Source organism: Rhinoraja longicauda, chromosome 3 (assembly GCF_053455715.1).
Source record: "Rhinoraja longicauda isolate Sanriku21f chromosome 3, sRhiLon1.1, whole genome shotgun sequence".
Taxonomy (NCBI): Eukaryota; Metazoa; Chordata; class Chondrichthyes; order Rajiformes; family Arhynchobatidae; genus Rhinoraja; species Rhinoraja longicauda.
In genome coordinates this window covers 77,844,885-77,870,687 of record NC_135955.1, presented here as the reverse complement: position 1 = coordinate 77,870,687, position 25,803 = coordinate 77,844,885, and the positions used below count along the sequence as shown (strand labels likewise).

Genomic DNA, 25,803 nt, shown 5'->3' with positions numbered 1-25,803 from the left:
CTCCCCATATCATTTGATTCTTTTAACTCTGAGCTAAATCTAACTCTCTCTTGAAAACATCCAGTAAATTGGACTCCACTGCCTTCTGTGGCAGAGAATTTCACAGATTCACAACTCTCTGGGTGAAGAGGTTTTTCCTTATCTTAGTCCGAAATGGACTACCCCTTATTCTTAAACTGTGATCCTTGGTTCTGGACTCCCCCAACATCGGGAACAGTTTTTCTGCATCTAGCCTGTCAAATCTTTTAAGAATTTTATATGTTTCTATAAGATCCCCTCTCATCCTTCAAAATTCCAGTGAATATAAGCCCAGTCGACCCATTCTTTCAGCCTATGTCAGTCCCGCCATCCCGGGAATTAATCTCGTCAACCCATGCTGCACTCCCTCAATAGCAATAATGACCTTCCTCAAATTAGGAGACAGAAATTGCACACAATACTCCTGGTGCGGTCTCACCAGGGCCCTGTAGAACTGCAGAAGGACCTCCTTGCTCCTAAACTCAAATCCTCTCGCAATGAAGGCCAACATGCCATTAGCTTTCTTTACTGTCTGCTGTGCCTGCATACTTAGTTTCAGTGACTGATGTACAAGCACACCCAGGTCTCGTTGCATCTCCCCTTTTCCTAATCTGACACAATTCAGATAATAATCTGCCTTCATGTTCTAAGCCTAATCAACTGAGACCTGGAAAGATACATAAATTAATTTTTGTGGTAATGACAATATTACCTGTCATTGCCTGCTTTAGATTTAAAGAAATGCTCATTTCCTTGGGTACGTCCAATTAATATGGTTTTATAATTTATTTGATAATAATTCTAAAAAGTATGCTTTGCAGAGGTAAATTACTGTAAATTCACAAATGTTTCTGTAACATTTTATTCCTGGAGCAGTGAATACTTTTAAATAGTTTGATTCTTAATTCTAATTTTATCTCTTTTTACAGAGTGACACTAATATCAACCACACCAGCACAGGTATGACTGGTACTCAAAGACTCTGTATTTATCTCTCCAACAGAACAAAAAGCAAAATATCCTTGACAATAAAGTATAATTAATTTCCGTTTCACAGATAATTATCTTGCCAAGACCAGAAGATGTAAAGATTTTAATGTGATCTAAAATAATCCCATTTGCCTTTTAAGTGAACACTTCTGCATTCTAATTCAAGGAATCAAGATGTTATTAATATTGTGTTAAACATGACAGCATTATTTTATATTTAAAACTTTTTTACTTTAGTTTATAATAATTTTAGTTTAGTGCCTGAGGCAGGAAATTATTTTTGCAAAGCTGCAGACTAAAAGCAGAATTAATATAACCAGTACTGACTTTCCATATGTTCAACTGACCTCAAACTTAAAATAAAGTGGATAAATGAATTATGGAGCATTGGTCACAACTTGTGACTGAAACTACTGTCCATGTGTGATTATAGTCAAAGACTAAAGCTTCTGAATAATGAAGTCACCTGAACAATTATCCAGTCTTCATTCGTGTATATTTGAACTCTAAAATGTGACAAATGTTTGGAGCTGGACTTAGCATTAAAGTTTCAGTTTCTTTTCAGAAATTATTCAAATGTGATCTCACATGTAGGATGTCAACCTTATTTTCACAGTAATCATTATCCAGCATAACAAAGAAAATACCTTTATATGAGCAAGCATTTCTTTCTCTTCCTGAATACAAATATTACATTAGCATTGTGTAGTTCACATGTCCCAATTTATGCTGTGATATTAGGTATGGAGTTTTCAACAGTATTCAAAATGTAACAGGACAGACGTCATCTCACAGAAAATACTTTCTCATAAGGGAAGCAACATTTTAAAAAAAACTTGTTAATGGTATGTGGACTAGCAATGGTACCATTTACCATCCAGCAATGGTACCATTTACCACCCAACAGAGGAGCAGAATTAGGCCATTCAATCAAGGGTGATCTATTTATCATCTCAACCCCATTCTTCTGCCTTCTCCCCGTAACCTTTGACACCCTTACTAATCAAGAACCTGTAGATCTCCACCATAAAAATACTCAAAGACTTGGCCTCCACAGCCATCTGTGGCAATGAATTCCAGATTCACCACCCTCTGGCTAAAAAAAATCCTCCAGGGGGGCAGGGGAGGGGCAAGTGGGGGTGGGGGCAGGGGAGGGGCAAGTGGGGGTGGGGTAGGGGGGAATGGAGTGGGTCAGTGGGGGGAGGATGGGGGATATGGGGGAGTGGGGGTGGGGGCAGGGGAGGGGCAAGTGGGAGTGGTGTAGGGGGGATGGAGTGGGTCAGTGGGGGGAGGAGGGAGGATAAGGGGGATTGAGTGGGGGGGGAATTGAGGGTGCTACACCAATACAGGAGGCTTTGGGTCCACTGCTCACTCAGTCACACCCTCTTCCCTTCCCTGTTCCCCTTCTATGAGGAATGGACCCAACGGGTCCACGATCTAGTAACAAATAAAATGGACAAGGGAGACGCAGTGGATGTAGTGTACCTGGACTTTCAGAAACCCTTTGGTAAGATCCCACACAGGAGATTAGTGGGGAAAATTAGAGCACATGGTATTGGGGGTTGGGTACTGACATGGATAGAAAATTGGTTGGCAGACAGGAAACAAAGAGGAGGGATTAACTGGTCCCTTTCAGAATGACAGGCAGTGACTAGTGCGATGCCGCAAGGCTCGGTGCTGGGACCGCAGCTATTTACAATATACATTAATGATTTAGATGAAGGAATTAAAAGTAACATTAGTAAATTTGCAGATGACACAAAGCTGGGTGCCAGTGTGAACTGTGAAGAGGATGCTATGAGGATGCGCAGTCACATGGACAGGTTGGGTGAGTGGGCAGATGCATGGCAGATGCAGTATAATGTGGATAAATGTTAGGTTAACCACTTTGGAGGCAAGAACAGGAAGGCAGATTATTACCTGAATGGTGTCAGGTTAGGAAAAGGGGAATTACAACGAGACCTGGGTGTCCTCGTCCTTCAGTCACTGAAAGTAAGCATACAGGTACAACTGGCAGTGAAGAAAGCTAATGACATGTTGGCCTTCATAAAGAGAGGAGTTAAGTATAGGAACAAAGAGGTCCTTCTGCAGTTGTACAGGGTCCTGGTGAAACCACACCTGGAGTATTATGTGCAGTTTTGGTCTCCTAATTTGAGGAAGGACATTCTTGCTATTGAGAGAGTGCTGCCTAGGTTCACAAGGTTATTTCATGGGATGGCGGGACTGTCATATGATGAAAGAATGGAGCAACTGGGCTTGTATTCACTGGAATTCAGAAGGATGAGAGGGGATCTTATAGAAACATACAAAATTATTAAGGGATTGAACACGCTCGATGCAGGAAACATGTTCCCGATGTAGGGGGAGTCCAGAACCAGGGGCCACAGTTTAAGAATAAGGGGTAGGCCATTTAGAACTGAGGTGAGGAAAAACTTTTTCACACAGAGAGTTGTAAATTTGTGGAATTGTCTGCCTCAGAAGGCAGTGGTGGCCGATTCACCAAATGCATTCAAAAGAGAATTAGATAGAGCTCTTAGGGCTAGCGGAATTAAGGGGCATGGGGAGAAGGCAGGAACGGGTACTGATTGTGGATGATTAGCCATGATCACATTGAATGGCAGGGCTGGCTCGAAGGGCCAAATGGCCTACTCCTGCACCTATTGTCTATGTATCTATGTATGTATAACATGTTATCCATGCAAAGATGATTCACAATGGGAAGTCCCCAGTTGAACTTTTGGAGTGACATAAAACAACCCAGTGACCATAATATCTGGTTTTACATTGGCAGTTGACGAGGCGACCTATTTCACTGATCACATGTGGTCTGTCCTCCAATGCCTGCTGGAGTTCTCAGTTGCTAGCTACTTTAACTCCCCTTCCCATTCCCATCTTTCTAACCTTGGCCTTTATTGCCAGAATGAGGCCACATGCAAACTGGAAGAACAGCACCTCATATTCCATTTTGTAATTTAGAACACAACACCCCAAACACTGACATAACTCCCACCATCATCCACCACCCCAGTCACCCTAAGTCCTTACCCCTCATCTAGGCTCATCTCCCATATTTCCCTTTTATTCCCACTTTCCCCTCCCTCCTGCCCCCTTCCACCCATATCCTTCTCTTTGGCTTTAGATTTCACTCCCCTTCTTTCCTTATCTGACACTTTTGTCTCCTTTTTACCTCTTGCCTTTGTCACTTACTTCACCCCTCTGCCAATTACCTACCTCACCTGTAGCCACATAACACTTGCTGGGCTTTGCCCTATCCCCACCTCTCTTTTCTCAGCTTTGTCTGCCCTTCTCCAATCAGCCTGACGAAGGGTCCCCACCGGAAATGTTGTCTGTCCATTCCTCCAGCAATTTGTTTTTTTACTTGAAATTCCAGGATCTGCAGTTTCTTGTGCCTGTATTAGTAAAGAGAATGATTTACACCATAAAATTAGAGCGCCACGGTGGCGCAGGGGTAGAGCTGCTGCCTTACAGCACCAGAGACCCGGGTTCAGGCGTTGTCTGTACAGGGTTTGCATGTTTTCCCCGTGACTGCATGGTTTTTCTCTGGTTTCCTCCCACACTCCAAAGATTTGCAGTTTGTAGAATCAAATGAGAGCAGGATCTTCACTAGTTGAAGACCGCTTAGGAAATAAATAAATGGCATGCATAATTTTTCCTTTTTTATAAGCCTTTCAGTCATTCTTTGCTGATCATTAAAACACTTGTTCCAGCACACCTAAACTGTAGATAGTTCTAAGAGATTGTCTCAGTGCCCCATGACGTCAGCCCATTTCTACTACACTAGTTATTTGGCCAAACATTCATTTCTCTCATATTACCTGCTTATGTCAATTTGTAGGTGGGTCACGTAAATAATCCAGAAATTATTATCTCTGAGTTTCTGTTTCTTAATTTGCATAACGTCTGTACAGAAGCTAAATTTTTTCCAGCTGATGTCACTGGCAATGACTGGAACCATCTCCTCTTACTGTTAGCTCCTCTTCAGCCCTGTGCAGATATTTCAAACACTGGCACCAGGCAGATAACACAACTTTCTGTAATATTAGCTTTTGCTGCAGAGAATAGTGTCAATCTCCTTCAATATACTGTCACCTATTACCTACACATTCATGTTGGTACCTCCCTCCTGCCTATCATTTACCCTGCAATTTTCCCCTTCCTTATTCACCACATTCATACAAGCTAAAGGAACCTCAAATCTTTGCAAGGCTGATCTCTTCAACTCCTATCCTTGGTGGTGCTTCAGCTGCTGCACTTACAGTCACACTCTCTTGTCCCTAACGACTGATCAAATCAGAAGCTATCTAAATTAACATGACTATCTCCTTTCATCTTTTAATGAATGCCCATATCTAAACATGATCAATTTACATGATCTATGATCAGTTGCCAAACAATAGGATGGATGGCAGACTGTGCCATTATATTTAGAATTTCTTAAGTTTTTCTTCTTCTGCTGCAGTAGGGTTTAATGAATGGCCTGAAAGCACTTCCAGTGGTACATAAGATGACGGAATCTTCGACCATCTTCACTTGCAGAGTCACACACATCCTCGAGGGTATTGCTCATGAGGAAAGAAATTCTACTGAATGAGATGCAGCATAGAAATCAGAATGAATAAGAATATTTAATCTGAATGTCCGTGGTGATGATTACAAAAAAGTGTAGAATGTAAAATGAGTGAACCCGTGAAATTGAATGGATATTTTAGAGGAGATGAAAAACCTGGCGTTGTTTGCCAGTGCCATAGTTAGCCCCTTGATTCATTTATGAATAGCACTTTGGTAATACTTATGCTTGTAAAAGGTGTCTGATAGAGAAAAGTTAAGAAATGAGATTAGTGGTATCTAATTGTATTTCCCATTTTAAAGGCTGGCTGCAGCAGATGGCAGAATTCTTCAGTTGCCTCCCTGCAAACCCTGATTAGGTGGGTATGACAGGTCCTGTAAACAAAACTGGTGACATGATAGTGTATTTAGTGTTTGGTTGTTATAACCATTTACCTACAGACTTCTATAATTTCCTTTTCATTTTTCCTCTTCTTTGATGTACTTTTCTGTTGAACTCAAATAAATGCTTCAATCACAATTGATTTTTCAATAATTCGCAGAAATATTCCATTAAATATTGCTTCTTACATCGGAGGTTCCCTTTATGTCCATTTCAGTGAGAAAGTAAAGGGGCATCCTAAGTGAATGGACAACAGTATAAAGCTTCATTTCCATCATTTGCATATTATAATAAATAGCGTCGCTGGAAGATCACATGCATTGTTGATAGAGCAGCAATCCAACAAGATGAATTCCCCATCCCATGAAAATACACTTTATGATTGCCTTTTTGTACATTTCTACAATCTTTGTCTATCTTTGTATATTACCATACTGTCACCATAACAACAGTGTACTGCAAAAATGGATATGGATCAATTGCTGGAACTAATCTTCCACTTTTATTTACTTATTCTGTTTTTTCCATTCTTGCCATTCATAAGATCAATTAGTATTATTAATTTGGTGAAATTAAAAATGTGGTATAAGAACTGCAGGCATTCAAAGTGCAAAATGAAAGAACAGGGAATATTTTAACCTACATCTTCGGGTAGCATATATTGCCAATCTGTTGTAAAACCCTGTTTAGATCGGATGAAAACCAGATGATTTGACACTCTGCCAGATTACTGCTCAGGTGGCGAAGGTGAAAATCTATCCTAGTGAAATATAAATATGATTTTAACATCCAATTTCTAACAATAATTCAAAAAGATGATGACATAATTAAAATAGATACAGCATAAAATGCAAATGCTTCTTCCTGAATACCTCTTGCTTATCGCGCAAAAAGAGCAACTACAATAGATACTATTCATAAAATACTGCAGCATATCTACCTTTGTTCAATGTGAAGAAAATTCTTGTCATATTTAACAACATTCGCTACATTGATACAAAAGTTAATGAACGTGTCTGAAAAATGTATTGACAAATGAAAAATACTTTAAAATACTGTAAAGATGTTAAAGTAACACTCTAAGGACATATAAATGTTAATATTTTAACCCTTTCATATATAAGATTGAACCCATCTCCAAAGTTGCTATTGAAACAAATCAAGTTTTAAGTGTTACAAGAGTATATTCTGCCCCATGATCATGTGCAAGCCCCCCTCTTAAGATAATCAGCCAATTACTCATCGACTGACAAATAAGTTCAAGAATAATTGCTATTATTCTCCAATATTCACCCAGGTGTTGCCTACATCACTTTTCTCCATTTCAAGTGATATGCCCTTTGAAATGGCCTGAATTATTACAATTTATGGGGCCACATACGATGATATTCTGCTCCAAAGGTGGGACTTCTGCAGTCTGAGATTTCCACTGCAGATCCTGCTGGAAATTGTGATTTGTTTAGTTATATAGCAATTAGAGCTATTTGGGCTTAAGGAAATGGGGAAAAAGCAGGAAGGGGGTACTGATTTTAGATGATCAGCCATGATCATATTGAATGGCTCAAAGGGCCGAATGACCTACTCCTGCACCCATTTTTCTATATTACTATGTTTCTAATTGACATTGATGGAGTAAAATTCATGTAAAATATTGGTTAAATAGTCAAGCAGGTATGTTGGAGCTTTAAAGGCTGATAGCAATTCAGATCAATTGTTGCAAACTAAAGAGTAGCAGATAAGCCCTCCATATTATGAAAACGTAAGTCTTAAAAAGGAATGAGTATAATTTTACAAGGCATCAACTTCCAAAATTGCTGGATGGAATCAAAGAAGGCTCAGTGCATTAGTGGGCAAAATTAGAGCACATGATATTGGAGGTAGGGTACTGACATGGATAGAAAATTGGTTGACAGACAGAAAGCAAAGGGTGGGGATAAATGGGTCCCTTTCAGAATGGCAGGCAGTAACTAGTGGGGTACCGCAAGGCTCAGTACTGGGACCGCAGCTATTTACAATATACACTAATGACTTGGATGAAGGGATTAAAAGTACCATTAGCAAATTTGCAGATTATACAAAGCTGGGTGGTATTGTGAACTGTGAGGAAGATGCTATGAGATTGCAGGGTGACTTGGACAGGTTGTGTGAGTGGGCGGATGCATGGCAGATGCAGTTTAATGTGGATAAGTGTGAGGTTATCCACTTTGGTGGTAAGAATAGGAAGGCAGAGTATTATCTGAATGGTGTCAAGTTAGGAACAGGGGACGTACAATGAGATCTGGGTGTCCTAGTGCATCAGTCACTGAAAGGAAGCATGCAGGTACAGCAGGCAGTGAAGAAAGCCAATGGAATGTTGGCCATCATAACAAGAGGAGTTGAGTATAGGAGCAAAGAGGTCCTTCTGCAGTTGTACAGGGCCCTAGTGAGACTGCTCCTGGAGTACTGTGTGCAGTTTTGGTCTCCAAATTTGAGGAAGGATATTCTTGCTATTGAGGGCGTGCAGCGTAGGTTTACTAGGTTAATTCCCGGAATGGCGGGACTATCATATGTTGAAAGACTGGAGCGACTAGGCTTGTATACACTGGAATTTAGAAGGATGCGAGGAGATCTTATTGAAACGTATAAGATTATTAAGGGGTTGGACACATTAGAGGCAGGAAACATGTTCCCAATGTTGGGGGAGTCCAGAACAAGGGGCCACAGTTTAAGAATAAGGGGTAGGCCATTTAGAACTGAGATGAGGAAAACCTTTTCAGTCAGAGAGTTGTGAATCTGTGGAATTCTCTGCCTCAGAAGGCAATGGAGGCCAATTCTCTGAATGCATTCAAGAGAGAGCTAGATAGAGCTCTTAAGGATAGCAGAGTCAGGGGGTATGGGGAGAAGGCAGGAACTGGGTACTGATTGAGAATGATCAGCCATGATCACATTGAATGGCGGTGCTGGCTCGAAGGGCCGAATGGCCTCCTCCTGCACCTATTGTCTATTGTCTAGTCCACTGCAGAGAAGCAAACAAAAAAAACATGCTATAAGAATCATCCAATAAATGGAAGTCAAATAAGTTCACATGGTAGAGAAACTAATTGAAATGTATCATGATCCATGTGCAAAGAGATGGGACTGGAATAGTATAACCTCTTTCACTTCAGGAATATCAGGCTAGTGGAAGGAAAGGAAAAATCAATGACCTAATGAAGCAAATAAGAAAAGAACAGTCACTGTTCCTTTGCTTTCCTGGGCATATTGACCAATCCTTTGTCTTTAACGCTTCAACTTCATTATCCTCCCATATAAAATTTATTTGCGTATTATTTTACTTAAAATAGAGCATATTAATTTGTCTACTTACTGCAAACAATTTTGTTTCAGGAAGCAGATTCATAATGCCTGTGAAAGTCAGGTGAATGGAAGCAACATGTGAAATATAAAAGAGCTAATCCCATACAAGAACCGAGCAATGAAGCTCCTGGGGAAACACTTATTTCTTGCTGTGGGAGATGGTGAAATCAATGAATCTGTGGAAAGTTCAAGTTAGCTGGTGCAAATCTTGATATTTATTTGCTACCTCTCTTTAAACCATTAAGCTGGGGAAAAAAGACATGACCATTATCTTTTACACTTTGTCAGTCCTCTTAGATGTCACTCTTCCAATCTTAACCTTGTGTTCTTTTCCGACACCTCTACCAATGAAACTGTGAGGGGAAAGTTTCTAGGTAAAATAGCTACTCTAAATTACCTAATGTGTAGGTATAGTATAGAGTACTAATGGCCCACCAAGTCCGCACCGACCAGTGATCCCCGCACATTTTTAACACTATCCAACACATATGAGGGACAATTTACACTTATACCTAGCCAGTTGAGTGTAGGAGCAAAGAGGTCCTTCTGCAATTGTACAGGACCCTGGTGAGACTGCACCTGGAGTACTGTGTGCAGTTTTGATCTCCAAATTTGAGGAAGGACATTCTTGCTATTGGGGGCATGCAGCGTAGGTTCACTAGGTTAATTCCCGGAATGGCGAGACTGTCGTATGTTGAAAGACTGGAGCGACTAGGCTTGTACCACTACAAAATACTAGGCTTGTAGCAACCACTGTGGTGGTGGGCCGGATCTCCAACAACGATGAGAAGGCCTACCGGGAGGAGGTGGCTGATCTGGCACTCTGGTGTCAGGACAATAGCCTCCTCTTGAATGTCACTAAAACAAAGGAGCTGATTGTGGACTTCAGAAGGGCTAAACATCCAAGGACGTACACGCCACTGGAGATAAATGGGTCTATTGTGGATAGGGTGAGCAGTTTTAAATACTTGGGAGTCCGCATCGCAGAGGATCTGACGTGGGCAACGCACATTGCCGCACTGGTGGGTAAGGCTAAGCAGCGCCTTTACCACCTTAGACAACTGAGGAAATTCAGAGTGTCTCTGAGGATCCTTCATTGCTTCTACTCTGGGGCTGTAGAGAGCATCCTGTCCGGCAACATTACAGTCTGGTTTGGGAACAGCTCTGCCCAGGACAGGATGGCCCTGCAGAGAGTAGTGCGTTCGGCAGAACGCACCATGGGAACTACACTCGTCCCCCTGCAGGACCTATACATCAGGAGGTGCAGATCCAGAGCAAGCAAGATCATGAGGGACCCCTGCCACCCCAGTAACGGACTGTTCCAGATGCTACGATCAGGCAAACGCCTCCGCTGTCACGCTGTGAAAACGGAGCTTCTTCCCACAGGCCATCAGGACTGTCAACTTTTATAACCCCAGAGACTAAATTTTTGTCGACACTAATAGTAACTTATTAACTTTATTTATATGCTGTAACTGTAATTCTTTTTGTGCACAACCCGCAGGCATTGCCACTTTCATTTCACTGCACATCGTGTATGTGTATGTGACAAATAAATTTGACTTGACTTGACTTGACTTGTATACGCTGGAATTTAGAAGGATGAGAGGGGATCTTATTGAAACATATAAGATTATTAAGGGTTTGGACACATTAGAGGCAGGAAACATGTTCCCAATGTTGGGGGAGTCCAGAACCAGGGGCCACAGTTTAAGAATAAGGGGTAGGCCATTTAGAACAGAGATGAGAAGAAACCTTTTCACTCAGAGAGTTGTAAATCTGTGGAATTCTTTGCCTCAGAAGGCAGTGGAGGCCAATTCTCTGGATGCTTTCAAGAGAGAGCTAGATAGAGCTCTTAAAGATAGCGGAGTTAGGGGGTATGGGGAGAAGGCAGAAACGGGGTACAGATTGAGAATGATCAGCCATGATCACATTGAATGGCGGTGCCGGCAGGAGGGCCTACTCCTGCACCTATTGTCTATTGTCTAATTAACCGTCTAACCTGTACGACATTGGAATGTGGGAGGAAACCGAAGATTTCAGAGAAAACCCACGCGGTCATGGGAAGAACGTACAAACTCCGTACAGACAGCAGCTGTAGCCAGGATCGAACCCGGGTCTCTGGCACTGTAAGGCAGCAACTACCACTGCGCCACCATGTCGTCCCTAAATTTGATGATGATAAATTCATAAGTTTATAAATCTTAGGAGCAGGATTAGACTATTCAGCCCATCGAGTTTACTCCGCCATTCAATCATGGCTGATTTATCATTCCCTCGCAACCCCATTCTCCTGCCTTCTCCCCATAATGTTTGACACCCTTACAAACCAAGAACCTGTCAATCTCCCGATGACTTGGCCTCCATAGCCATCTGTGGCAATGATCCACAGATTCACCACCCTCTGACTAAAGAAATTCCACCTCAGCTCCTTTCCTTTAATTATGAGATTGTGACCTTTGGTTCTAGACTCTCCCACTACTGGAAATATTCTCTCAACATCCACTCCATCCAGGCCTTTCTCTATTCAGTAAGTTTTATTGAGATCCCCTTTCATCTTTCTAAACTCCAGTGAGTACAGCCCCAGAGCCGTCAAACGCTCATCATACGTTAACCCGGGATTACTTTTGTAAGCTTCCTCTGGACCCTCTCTATCGTCAGCACATCCCTTCTCAGAGATGGAACCCAAAAATGATGGTAAAATTAAGGATCCTCACTAATGAGGAGAATAATGATGAACAGTAATTACAAAGCATACTCTAAATCCTGTTCAATAGCACTCCAATGCCATTCTTTGAGTCATATACTTTTTGAAGTTCTTGCAACAATAGACAATAGACAATAGGTGCAGGAGTAGGCCATTCGGCCCTTCGAGCCAGCACCGCCATTCAATGTGATCATGGCTGATCATTCTCAATCAGTACCCCGTTCCTGCCTTCTCCCCATACCCCACTGACTCCGCTATCCTTAAGTGTTCATTCATCCACAAGAATGTGTATTATACAGTGAGAGGAGAGCACCAGGTGATTCAAAGAACTACAGGGGGTTTGAATAGTGGAAAAGGCACCACCCATTGTTTAACAGAGGGAATAATATGATGTTTTTGTCCACAGACTCATCGGCTAATTCCTGTTGTCAAATGAACCAAAAAGCGCAATATTGCAAATTCTGGAAATCTTAAGTAAAAAAAAACAGGAATTATTGAAAAAATTATTGCAACATTAGCAGAGAAAGAAAATTACAATTAACATTCAAGGCCAATAATCTTTCACCGGACAGCTCTGATGATAGGTCATCAACTTGAAAGGTTAATTCTGTTTCTTTTTGATAGCTGCTGCTTGCCAGCATCTCCTGTTTTACTTCTGAAAGAAAGTTTCCAAGCAACATTAACCAACGTGCATATACTGATTTCGTTCTTCAGGTTGTGCAGTAAATGGCAGATTTTATTCTGAACTTCCGCAACCCTCAGATGCAGTAACATCACAACAAGCTTTACTGTATTGCGAATATCAATTAAGCATAATGAAGCAATGAAGTGGAAACTTCATGAATCTGTGAATGGCACAACTCAAAAGTGGCCCGAGGCACATTGAAGCTTCCCCTGTAGCTCAGACGACATATCTTGGGGGAGGGGGGGGGGGGGTGCGTTAAACGAATGACAACTTTGTTATTGGATGCAAGCTGGTAATTGGTTGGGAAGTAGGAGACAGAGAATAACAATCAAAGAGATATTCCCTTATTCATATGATGTGACATGGTAATTCCCAGGGATTTTAAAAAGCATGTTCAGAATTTCACTATATTCATTTTTAAATATTTGGAGATTTTCCAGGGCAGGGGGCACAGTAAGTTTTCAGAAGAGAGTAGGACATAATAAAATGCCATGAAAATATTGAAAAGCAAGCGAGGAAATTGATGTCAATGTCCAATGTGGGAAGAGATAAGCATAAGAGACATCTTGTTGATGAGAATACAGGCCCATTGGATCAGCATGGGGATGTAAGCTCACGTGCACACGGGCCATTAAAACTAACCCAAGTTTTCAAAATGGTGAAAGGAGCATTCAGCCACCTCAAAAGGATTGGAATATAGAAGTAAGAAGGGAATTCTTCAGTTTCCCTGAGAGTCTTGGTTGCACATTTTCTGCAGTATTACATTAAGTTTTTCATCAAGAAAGCCTTAAATTGGGCCTTAAATGATACAGTACAGGTTTACCAGAATGTTATCAGAGGTTGAATAGTTAAGTTATGCAAACAGGTTGTATTTCCATGAGATTCAAATAAGATTAAGTAATGTGTAATCACAGCATGATTATCAAAATTTAATGTAGCAGAATTAGCAATTGAGCATTGGGAAATAAGACAGTTGAACAAGTTATATCAATGGTGCCTTTACTGATCTATTCACAGAAGTTGCAAGATTAAAATGTGTTTTACTTTATGAAATTAAAAGTGAGAACTTTTTAATAATCTTTCTTTTGTATTGATACCAAAAGATCTATAACTTATAAATACATTAATAAACAATGGGTTGGTAACTGTGTTCAATATTGTACAATCTTGAAAGCACCTCATCTAAGAATATCAGTTTACTATAGATATCTTGCTTCCACGTACTTTCATGAAAGATTATTTTGCTTAAGCTGACACAATAGCAAATAACATGACTGCTTGTGATAAATTTAAAGTCTCCTAGTGACAGACAAGAATGTCAAAGAAGTTTAACTTGTAATCTTCCATCTGTAATAGAAAGCTGATCAGCTGTGCATAGTTTTACATGAACTCTTAAATGAAGCTGTTGTGCACATAGCCTCATGCGTAGAGCAAAAGAAGAAATAAAAACACAGGGAGTAACACCTTAAAGTCAGAGGTCATTGAAGATTTTGGCAAATCTCAGCTGACACTGCGCCAGATTAAACAAGGAGAGAGATTGCCCTCCAACCTCAACCTGTTAATACCCTTAAATCTCACGATGACCTAGCTGAACATACTACTGTTTCATACGTGATGGTAGAAACACTAATTGTTGTCCCATGCCGAACTCGGGCCAGAGAGCTTTCTAGCAGACTGAGGTGAAAAAATATTGATAGCAATCCTACTTGTACAAAATAAATGTAGAAACTGGTGTATTTCAAATTAGAAATAGAAATAGAGTAATTATAAAATGTATTAATAAAAAACGTATCCTGAGCTTCAAAATGTTACTGCAATTATGTAAAAAATCAACTCGCCAAGAGAATCTTAACCATGTCAAACACTTACAGATTATTTGCTCTTAAACTTATATTTATGAAACTGCTAATGTTCAGGTCTGGAGCATACAATCGGGTTGAAATTCGACCCTGGTATAAAAACTATAGCATAGTGCAATCCTGTTATACTCAGCCACTGAGATATGGAATTTGGTTCCATTAATGAAACAAGGAACTTGTGATTTAAAGTGAACTTTTGCCCATACATAGAGTCGTAGTGTCATACAGCACAGAAACAGGCCCTTAGGCCCAATTTGCCCACGCAGCCCAAGATGCCCCATCTATGCGAGTTCCACCTGGCCGCATTTGGCTTATATTTCTCTAAACCTTTCTTCACCGTGTACCTGTGCAAATGTTTTTTAAATGTTGTTATAGTGCCTGCCTCAACTACCTCCTCTGGCAGAACGTTCCATACACTCATCACCCTCAGTGTGAAAAACTTGCCCCTCAGGTTCAAATTAAATCTTTCCACTCTCACTTTAAATTTAAGTCGTCTGGTTCTTGATTGCCCTACTCTGGGTAAAGGACTCTGTGCATTCACCCTATCTACCCCCCCCCCCCCCCCTCCCCCCCATGATTTTATACATCGCTATAAATCACCCCTCAGCTTTCTGCGCTCCAAGGAATAAGTGCCTATCCTCTCCTTATAGTTTAGGCTCTCAAGTCCTGGCACCATCCTCGTAAATCTTTTCAGCACTCTTTTCAGCTTAATATCTTTCCTATAGCAGGATGACCAAAACTGAACACAATATGCTAAATATGGCCTCACCAATGTCCTGTAAAACTGCAACATAACACCTCAACGTCTATACTAAATACCTCTGACCAATGAAAGCCAATGTACTGAAAGCCTTCTTGATCACCCAATCTACTTGTCGAGCCACTATCAGGGAACTATGTACCTGCACTCTTAGATCCCTTGGCTCTACAATACTCCTCTGGGTCCTGCCATTCACTGTGAATGTTCTGCAATGGCCTGAGTTCCCAAAATGCAACATCTTGCACTTATCTGCATTAAATTTCATTAACCATTCCTCAGCCCAATTGGCCAGCTGATCAAGGCCCTGGTGTAATTTTTGATAACTTTCCACACGATCTATAATACCACCCACTTTAGTGTCATTTGAAAATTTACGTATCATGCTTTGTACATTCTCATCCAAATCACTCATATAAACCATAAACAGCCATGAGCCCAGCACACCTCAGTTACAGGCCTCCAGTCTGAAAAACAACCTTCCACCATCACCTTCTTCTTCCTTCATTCCATGAAACCAATTCTCTATCCAGTTGGCCAGCTCTCTCTGGATCCCATGCGATCTAACCTTCCAGAGCAGCCTATCATTCGGAACATTATCAAATATCTTGCTGAAGTCCACACAGACAACGCCTATGCTTCGCCCTCGTCAATTCCCTTGGTTACTTCTTCACAAAACTCAATCAGTTTCGTAGGACACAATGTCCATTGTGTAATAACCATGCTGACTATCCCTAATCAGCTCCTGTCTACCCAAATGCATATATATCCTAGAGAATCCTCTCCAGTAACTTGTCCACCACAGATACAGTTCAAAATTCCATACTAGGAAATGGGTTTAAATTGTTTATGCTGCTGGTACAGCAGCAATTTGAGTCAATTACTGTAACCGGAGGTAAAAGTCAGTTAGGAATTTTGTCAATATGAAACGAATAAACTAGCATATGGGATAACAGAAAATAAATCTCACAAATACAACATTCTCACAAAATAAAGCATTCAGTAAATTAAATTGTTTCAAAGAGACAAGGCAGGAAGTTCAAGAAATAAAATGATAATTCTTCAGTACAATAATTATGATTATTGCAAACCATCCCAGAATTACAAAATGTGACAAATTAAATCTGAGCCTATTATAATTTTTAGTAACTCCTACCCATTAAAATAAATACACATTTTAGCAGGTCCATATCGACCATCAATCACCTCTTCACACCAGTTACATGTTACCCTATTTTTTCATCCACTCCGTACAAGTTACGGGCATTTTACAAAGCCATTTAACCTACATATCTGTATGTCTTTGAGATGTGGAAACCCATGAGGTCACAGGGATAACATGCAAGCTCCACACACTCAGCACCCAAGGTCAGGTTTGAACCTGGGTCGGATGCTGCGATGCAAGTTTACCATAATTGATAGCAGAAATAATTTTGCTGTCGGCAAACAAAGAAACACAGATTTTCCTCAGGCCTTGTCATTTTTGTTCCTAATATCTATGCGAGTAAAATAAAACAGAAAGTGCTAAAGATGCAGTCAAGCAGCATCTGTGGCCTGAGAGACAAATGTAATGTTTTAGGTCAATGAGCTTTTGTCACTTTTGAAACTTTTCAACTTGATTTTTTTTTTTTCAGCGGATGTTGCCTGACCTGTAGAGTATTTTTGTTATTTTTGGAATAAAATAAAGTATTTCATTAGTATAAAAATGAAAGGATCTGGTACATGTGCCCTATGCTAATCATGATTGTATAAGGAGGATATGTACAGATGAACTAGTCAGATAGTATAAGAAAATAACTGCAGATGCTGGTACAAATCGATTTATTCACAAAATGCTGGAGTAACTCAGCAGGTCGGGCAGCATCTCGGGAGAGAAGGAATGGATGACTTTTCGGGTCGAGACCTTTCTTCAGACTGATGTCAGGGGGGCGGGACAAAGGAAGGATATAGGTGGAGACAGGAAGATAGAGGGAGATCTGGGAAGGAGGAGGGGAAGGGAGGGACAGAGGAACTATCTAAAGTTGGAGAAGTCGATGTTCATCCCACTGGGCTGCAAACTGCCCAGGCGAAATATGAGGTGCTGTTCCTCCAATTTCCGGTGGGCCTCACTATGGCACTGGAGGAGACACATGACAGAAAGGTCAGACTGAGAATGGGAGGGGGAGTTGAAGTGCTCGGCCACCGGGAAATCAGTTTGGTTAATGCGGACCGAGCGCAGGTGTTCAGCGAAGCGATCGCCGAGCCTGCGCATGGTTTAGCCGATGTAAATAAGTTGGCATCTAGAGCAGCGGATGCAATAGATGAGGTTGGAGGAGGTGCAGGTGAACCTTTGTCTCACCTGGAAAGACTGTTTGGGTCCTTGGATGGAGTTGAGGGGGGAGGTAAAGGGACAGGTGTTGCATCTCGTGCGGTTACAGTGGAAAGTGCCCGGGGTTGGGGTGGTTTGGGTAGGAAGGGACGAGTGGACCAGGGAGTTATGGAGGGAACGGTCTCTGCGGAACGCAGAGAAGGGAGGGGATGGGAAGATATGGCCAGTGGTGGGGTCCCGTTGTAGGTGACGGAAATGTTGGTGGATGATATGTTGGATCCGCTGGCTGGTGGGGTGGAAGGTGAGAACGAGGGGGATTCTGTCCTTGTTGCGAGTGGGGGGAGGGGGAGCAAGAGTGGAGCTGCGGGATGTAGAAGAGACCCTAGTGAGAGCCTCATCTATAATGGAGGAGGGGAAGCCCCGTTTCCTGAAGAACGAGGACATCTCGGAAGCCCTAGTGTGAAACACCTCATCCCGGGGCAGATGCGGCGTAGATGGAGGAATTGGGAGTAGGGGATAGACTTTTTGCAGGGGACTGGGTGGGAAGAAGTGTAGTCCAGATAGCTGTGCGAGTCAGTGGGTTTATAGTAAATGTCCGTCACTAGTCTGTCTCCTGTGATGGAGATGGTGAGGTCCAGAAACGGGAGGCAGATGTCGGAGATAGTCCAGGTATATTTAAGGGCAGGATGGAAATTGGAGGTGAAGTGTATGAAGTCAGTGAGTTCTGCATGGGTGCAAGAGGTAGCACCAATGCAGTCGTCGATGTAGCGGAACTAGTCAGGTACTTGGTAATTGGTGGGAGATCATTTAAGATCAATAAAAGATCAATTGAAATTATTATTATATAATGGAAATATTATAATAGGGAAATATTATGCATCTTATTATGCTTTAGGGGATAGATGGAGTGGACATTGTTAATTCAGAGAAGTTGTAATTGATTTGATATATTCATTCCAATTTCAGCCAATTTTAAATTATTTCTACCAATAGCCAATGTAATTTGAAGGCATTTCACCAAATAAAAGCTGCTGTATTTCACTAATTGATTAAATGAATTACACTTTTAACACTTTTCCAAGCTGCAGTATCAAAACTGGTATATTTAGCTCTCTGGGTACTTCATTCTATAGGTATTTATTCACAATATGCTGGAGTAACTCAGCAGGTCAGGCAGCATCTCAGGAGAGAAGGAATGGGTGACGTTTTGGGTCGAGACCCTTCTTCAGTCTGAAGAAGGGTCTCGACCCGAAACGTCTGAAGAAGGGTCTCGACCCAAAACGTCACCCATTCCTTCTCTCCTGAGATGCTGCCTGACCTGCTGAGTTACTCCAGCATTTTGTGAATAAATACCTTCGATTTGTACCAGCATCTGCAGTTATTTTCTTACACTTCATTCTATAGGAGTTGACATAATAGAATTTTGCACATAATTGAAATATGAGCTTGTGTGCATCTGTCAACATCTCACAGATATTTTGATGACCAGCTAATTAGTTGTAAGGACATTTAATGGTGTGGTAAATTGTATCTTCTTTATCAGCTGGCCACACTAGATTTGAAATGTAAAGAAATGAACAAAGACTTCAGTCCTATGAACTTTGATATTCAGGCATGGGAAAATAAAACAGAGTTTTCTATACACCTGTGAGTAACTGTCGTAGGGATATTATTCAAAGTTCTAGCAAAGCTTATAGAAATATAGCAATGCGAGCATTCAGCTGCAGAACACATTGCTATGTCGTAACACTGTTACCATCAATCTTAAACAACAATCCACACCTATTCACTATCCATATATCTTTGAAAGAAATTGTGATATCAGACATATGGACTTTGAAAGTGACAAGGCATCCTTAAGACTTTCTACTTCAGGCTGAGATTCAATCAATGCCACATACATTGTCACTTGCCTACATCCACAAGAGATACAGTGGCCAATCAACAAAGCAACTGCATATCTTTGGGATATAATAATAATAATAATAATAAGTACTTTATTCGTCCCTCAACGGGGAAATTTGCAGGGTTACAGCAGCAAAGTGGATAGCAAAAATAAATAAGCATTCATTAAAAAAAAAATAACGGTAATTATCTTTATTTACTGGTCTGCTGGGAGCAGTGCTGATTGTGGCAAGAAATGGCAAGAAACCTGAGAGCTAGAAGGAAAGCTCCACCATTATAAAGAAAATGTGCAATCTCCACACTGATAACATATAGGTCACGACTGAATTTGAATTGCTTGCTGCTGCAACACTGGACTGCCCAGAATTGACCACATGGCATCTTGACCACTTGTACCTCTTCCTTTCTATAGGATTATGTCTGACTGAACTTTTTTCAAATCCATTTTCCAACCTTATTCCCATAACCCTACATTCCTTATTGATTAAAAACCTATTGATCTCAGATTTCTGAGGCAAGGAATTCCAAACACACACAACCCTTAAAGAAGACATATTTTAATGACTCATCTTAGTCATAAACTGAATCATAGTCATACAGCACATGAAGAAACCCTTTGACACAACACCATGCTGACCAAAATCCCCCATCTGAGTTAGTTCCATTTGCCTGTGTTTGGCCTATATCTTTCTAAACCCTTCCTATCTAAGTACCTGTACATATGTCTTTTAAATGTTGTTATTGTACCTGCCTCAACAACGTCCTCTGCCAAAATGGATATCCCTTTACTTTGAGACAATGCCCTTACCATCCCTTCCAGGGCATGAAGGAATGCAGTAGAATCCATTTACCTAATTTAATGTACACACAGTACATCTCTAAATAGTTACATTTTAGTACACCACAAAAGAAAATAAATGAATGAAAGAATAACTTCAGAATAAGAGTTCTGTTTCGTCTCAACCTTACTCTATTCTGACCCATTTGTATATACATTTTTGATCTGGGAAGCACTTAAATGCTCTTCCTCAAATGTTTACAATAAACTAGCTGAAACACTTCTTCCATGATTTACATGCATATAGAGTGGCCATTGCTTACAGTTTGTTAGTCACAACTACTATTGTTAATGTTTCAATAGACAATAGACAATAGACAATAGGTGCAGGAGTAGGCCATTCAGCCCTTCGAGCCAGCACCGCCATTCAATGCGATCATGGCTGATCACTATCAATCAGTACCCCGTTCCTGCCTTCTCCCCATACCCCCTCACTCCGCTATCCTTAAGAGCTCTATCCAGCTCTCTCTTGAAAGCATCCAACGAACTGGCCTCCACTGCCTTCTGAGGCAGAGAATTCCACACCTTCACCACCCTCTGACTGAAAAAGTTCTTCCTCATCTCCGTTCTAAATGGCCTACCCCTTATTCTCAAACTGTGGCCCCTTGTTCTGGACTCCCCCAACATTGGGAACATGTTATCTGCCTCTAATGTGTCCAATCCCCTAATTATCTTATATGTTTCAATAAGATCCCCCCTCATCCTTCTAAATTCCAGTGTATACAAGCCCAATCGCTCCAGCCTTTCAACATATGAAAAATCCTCAACTTCATAATCCATGTTTCACATCTTCTACCTTTGCTAACATTTTATTCCTTTCATTGAACAATGCACAAAGAACTGGTGTTATGCAATCTGATTTCTAGGCAAAGAACTCCAGAACATAGGAGCAATTATGGTCCACTAGCCTGAGTTCAACATCTCAATCAAAAAGGAGAGCTTATATTTCTGCATGGATCCTACTGATCATCTATAGCAATTTTGGAAGAAAACCCAAAAAAACATTGGATGACCAAGGGTAAATACTGTTCCCCTATGGTTATTTGGGAAAAAACTTGGAGAAATGACTTTCATCATTCACTTAATTGGTTGGTGTTTTCATTTTAGCATAAGGAAATTAAACTGAACTGCTTTGTATTAATATCTTTTTGGAAATACCTTTACTTATATAATATATCCTGTTACATTCATAATTTTCATGAATAATGAGGGAGCATATTTATTGACACCATTGTTATTGTTAGGAATAGTTAACAATATTCCTTAGTTAACTAGTCAATGGATCTTAAACAGTGTCATTGGATAAAGCACTCAAATAGTTAGTCTGTCAAAGGAATAGCCACTCTCTCCAGCTGGCTTCCCCTTGTGTACCACATTGTAGGATTTGGAAAGTCAAGGAACTATAGACCGCAGAGACCGTTCCCTCCGCAACTCCCTGGTCCACTCGTCCCTTCCTACCCAAACCACCCTAACCCCGGGCACTTTCCCTTGCAACCGCACGAGATGCAACACCTGTCCCTTCACCTCCCCCCTCAACTCCATCAAAGGACCCAAACAGTCTTTCCAGGTGAGACAGAGGTTCACCTGCACCTCCTCCAACCTCATCTATTGCATCCGCTGCTCTAGATGTCAACTTATTTATATCGGCGAAACCAAGCGCAGGCTCGGCGATCGCTTCGCTGAACACCTGCGCTCGGTCCGCATTAACGCAACTGATCTCCCGGTGGCCCAGCACTTTAACTCCCCCTCCCATTCCCAGTCTGACCTCTATGTCATGGGCCTCCTCCAGTGCCATAGTGAGGCCCGCCGGAAATTGGAGGAGCAGCACCTCATATTTCGCCTGGGCAGTTTGCGGCCCGGTGGTATGAACGTCGACTTCTCCAACTTCAGATAGCTCCTCTGTCCCTCCGTTCCCCTCCTCCTTCCCAGATCTCCCTCTATCTTCCTGTCTCCACCTATATCCTTCCTTTGTCCCACCCCCGACATCAGTCTGAAGAAGGGTCTCGACCCGAAACGTCACCCATTCCTTCTCTCCCGAGATGCTGCCTGACCTGCTGAGTTACTCCAGCATTTTGTGAATAAAGGAACTATAGATGCTGGTTTAACAAAAAAAACGTTGAAAAGTGCTGGAGTAACTCAACACGTCAGGCAGCATCTCAGGAGGGCATGGATAGGCAAAGTTTGGGTCAGGATTTCGTCTATCCAGGTGCTCCAGTGTTGCTGCCTGACACACTTAGATACTTCAGTGCTTTGTGTTTCTTTTGCATGGTAGGATTTGCCAACCTCAAGAATGGAAAGGGCACAAGGATTATGATAAAAAGATTTGGAATTATGGACCTTAATGTCCCATTCTGAGTACATGCAACACATCTAGTATGCAACACATCTAATATCCAGATGAATGTGTGGGAGCATTTCTAAAATAAACTTTGTCATATGTGAATAAGGTGTCACAGTTGAAGCAGAAAACTCCATCCACTTTTACTTTAATGGTGTTTCAACACAGTGCTTTTGATATAAGCAGTTCAGGGTTATCCACACTGCTGTGAGCCTGGAGTCACATACAGGTCAGGTAGATAAGCACGGCAGATTTTCTTCCATGAAGGACATTTCAAACCTTGTTTTTTTTAATGAACATGCAGCAGTTCCATGGCAACCAGTCCTGAGACTATCTTTTTTCATTAAATTCCAGCTTATTTAATTAACTGAATTTAAAATCCCTAGCTGCAGTGGTAGGATTTGAGCTCTTGTCTCTTAATTGTCTGTCCAGGCCTCAGAACTTCATCCAGTAACTTATCCACAGCATCACTGCAAAACTCGCTGTTTTAGTTCATAAAACAAACAGAACAGAAACAATTGCTTGTCAATTGAAACATCTCTGTTCAAACATTTGAGGTTAATTCCCTGTACATGCATCACCTCTGAGGAAACCTTAAATCTGTGTACTCTTTTGGCAAAGGATAACTAAAGTACCTGCAGAGACTCGTGGGCAGTCGGGCAACATAAACTCTACGGGTGTGTCCAATGGTTCAGAGCTCGACACCCAGTTACGGCAATGCTGAAACATAAGATATGGATAAATATTATGAGCATGACTTCCTATATCATGTATGAACATTATCTTTCACTCTCATATTCAACACTATTTGGGATGACGTGATAATTGTATGACCTCAAGATTAATTTACACAACAACATTTATCCAATTAGCACACTTGGGTAGAAATTTAAGAAGTTTAGAGCCATAAATACATTCCTGGATTTCCTGGCCTTTTTTGTTATGAAAGTTTGTGTTGAATAATGCAGAAAAGTGTGTGTGACTTTTCAGGAATTTCATACAGTTATTAATAATACCGCTCAAAGCAAAAATGTACATATTTAATAAATGAACATTTTCCTAGTATTGACTGGTGCTTTTTAAGTAAAAGGCGGGCCGACAGTGTTGTTGGAGGGCTTGCCTCTGCAAAATTCAGAGAAACATAATGTCCAAGTCATCATGCACTACTGAATAGATGTTACGATGCAAAAGACCTTTCATTTGCATGCTGCACAAACCTTGTAAAAGTGTGTTTTCAACCAGATCATGTAAGGAAAGTATAGAGAGATACGCTCAGTTCTGCAGAGAGAATGGAATCATTCAAAAGGGAGGATCAATGGGCTGGGATCAGATGGCTAAAGCTGTATGGCTAATGGCTAGAGCTTTCCACAAGAGTGACCCACAACATGCCTTCAGTGGCACAGCTTGTAGGTTTCTCTCAGATGCTCTGGTTTCCTCTCATATCCTAAAAAGGTTAATTGGCCACTGTAAATGGCTAGTATGTGGGTGAGTGATGGAATCTGGGGTATATTGATGGGAATGTGGGAGAATATAATGAGATCAGAATTGAATTAGTATAAATGGGTGATTGAAGGTTCGCACAGACAAGGTGGACCAGTGAATTGTGCCCTCGGGTTCATGGAAAAAATTCCTGATAGTCCCACCCGAGCACATGTTTGTGCTATTTAATATCACTGTACAAATTCAACATCCTTTAGTATCTCAGATGTATTAAAATTCTGGAAGGTGCAAATATTGACTGTGCAACTTGCTGTTATAATGCCTATTTTTAATTCATATTTTATATTTCATTGTAATTGAACTGTGTGGCACACAAAAAAAATCCTCTTGCTGCTCAAATTCCATGCAAAGGTGCATTAATTTGCACAACACTTGTTTATTTTTCAAACAACAAGTTCAACATTGGTGATTTATTTGTTCATTCAATTATTTGTAAGCTTACTAATATGATAAAACAATGCATGCACAAATACTTACAAATATTGTGAAAAATTTGAATTAAGCAATTTGAGCAATGCTTTTGAACAAAATAATCCAGCATATTCAATGATTGCTTAGCATTAATGCTTAAATATATTTTTAAAAACTACAATTATGGTTATTCACTTTTTGAGGAAAGTAATTAGTATTTTCCAATCCCCCCCCCCCCCCCCCCTAGTTTTGTGAGCCGAAATTTGAACATTTTGATATTGATAACCACCTGAATTATAAATTAAACAAGAGAACTGCATGCAAAGTGGACAAAATGTTGAACACCAACCCTTATTTTGAATTTTGACTATTCACACTAAAATGTTACAGTGGTAGAGAGACAGTCTTGCAGATGAAAAACAAGAAATAAATGTACCTCATATGAATACCAAACTATTACAATATGAACATTTTATGGACTGGGATAAGTGATTCTTGAAATTGTGCATAATATCCTGGTTCTTAACTAAAAGAATAAATTCTGAAAGCATTCATGTACTCACTTCAAAATTAAAGAATGAGCCACATTTGTGTGAGTATGTGCAGTTGAACAAAACAACTGTTTATGTGGTACAGAAACATAAATAGGTCAAAGTCATTTTGAAACATGTTGACAGAAAAGTAACCTGAAATAATTTGATATTTTTTAACATATAACCACCATGTGAAGATTGTTTTTCTGGGTAATTGCTAAAACTGAGCTGGATGCAATGGAAATCTGCATTTATTTATGAATTGCTGGTCCCAGGGGAATGAATGTGCAAGGCAATAACTGTTAAGTGCTTGGGAGATGTTTTCTATTGTTCAGGTACAGACAACTACCAATTACATCCATGTTATTGATTGCTTAAAAAGAGTCTAGAAAAGGGAAAGTGTCATCCAAATAGAAAGTTCTGTATAGTGTGTTCATTTTCACACTCAAATGACTTTTAAGTACATCATTTGATTTTTAAGTGTATCATATAAGATTAGTGATATCACATTTTTCCAAATAATTAAATGTGAAACATCTCATTATCAGTGGCATTCATTCTGTTAATTGTTCAAAGAACACCACATTCACAAACATTTGACGTTTTGTTTTGTCCGTTAGTTGGAGATATTTAATTGATTACTTTGCAT

General features: G+C 40.6%; 1 protein-coding gene across 2 annotated transcripts in view; it reads right to left on the bottom strand.

Moving 5' to 3' along the window:
- Positions 1–25,803, bottom strand: part of arb2a (ARB2 cotranscriptional regulator A) — a 378,083-nt gene that overhangs the window by 100,500 nt on the left and 251,780 nt on the right. For both annotated transcript variants that reach the window (XM_078396498.1, XM_078396497.1), the window contains exon 10: positions 23,346–23,430. In XM_078396498.1, coding sequence (XP_078252624.1) covers positions 23,346–23,430 — 85 coding nt within the window. The remainder of the gene's footprint in view (positions 1–23,345; positions 23,431–25,803) is intronic.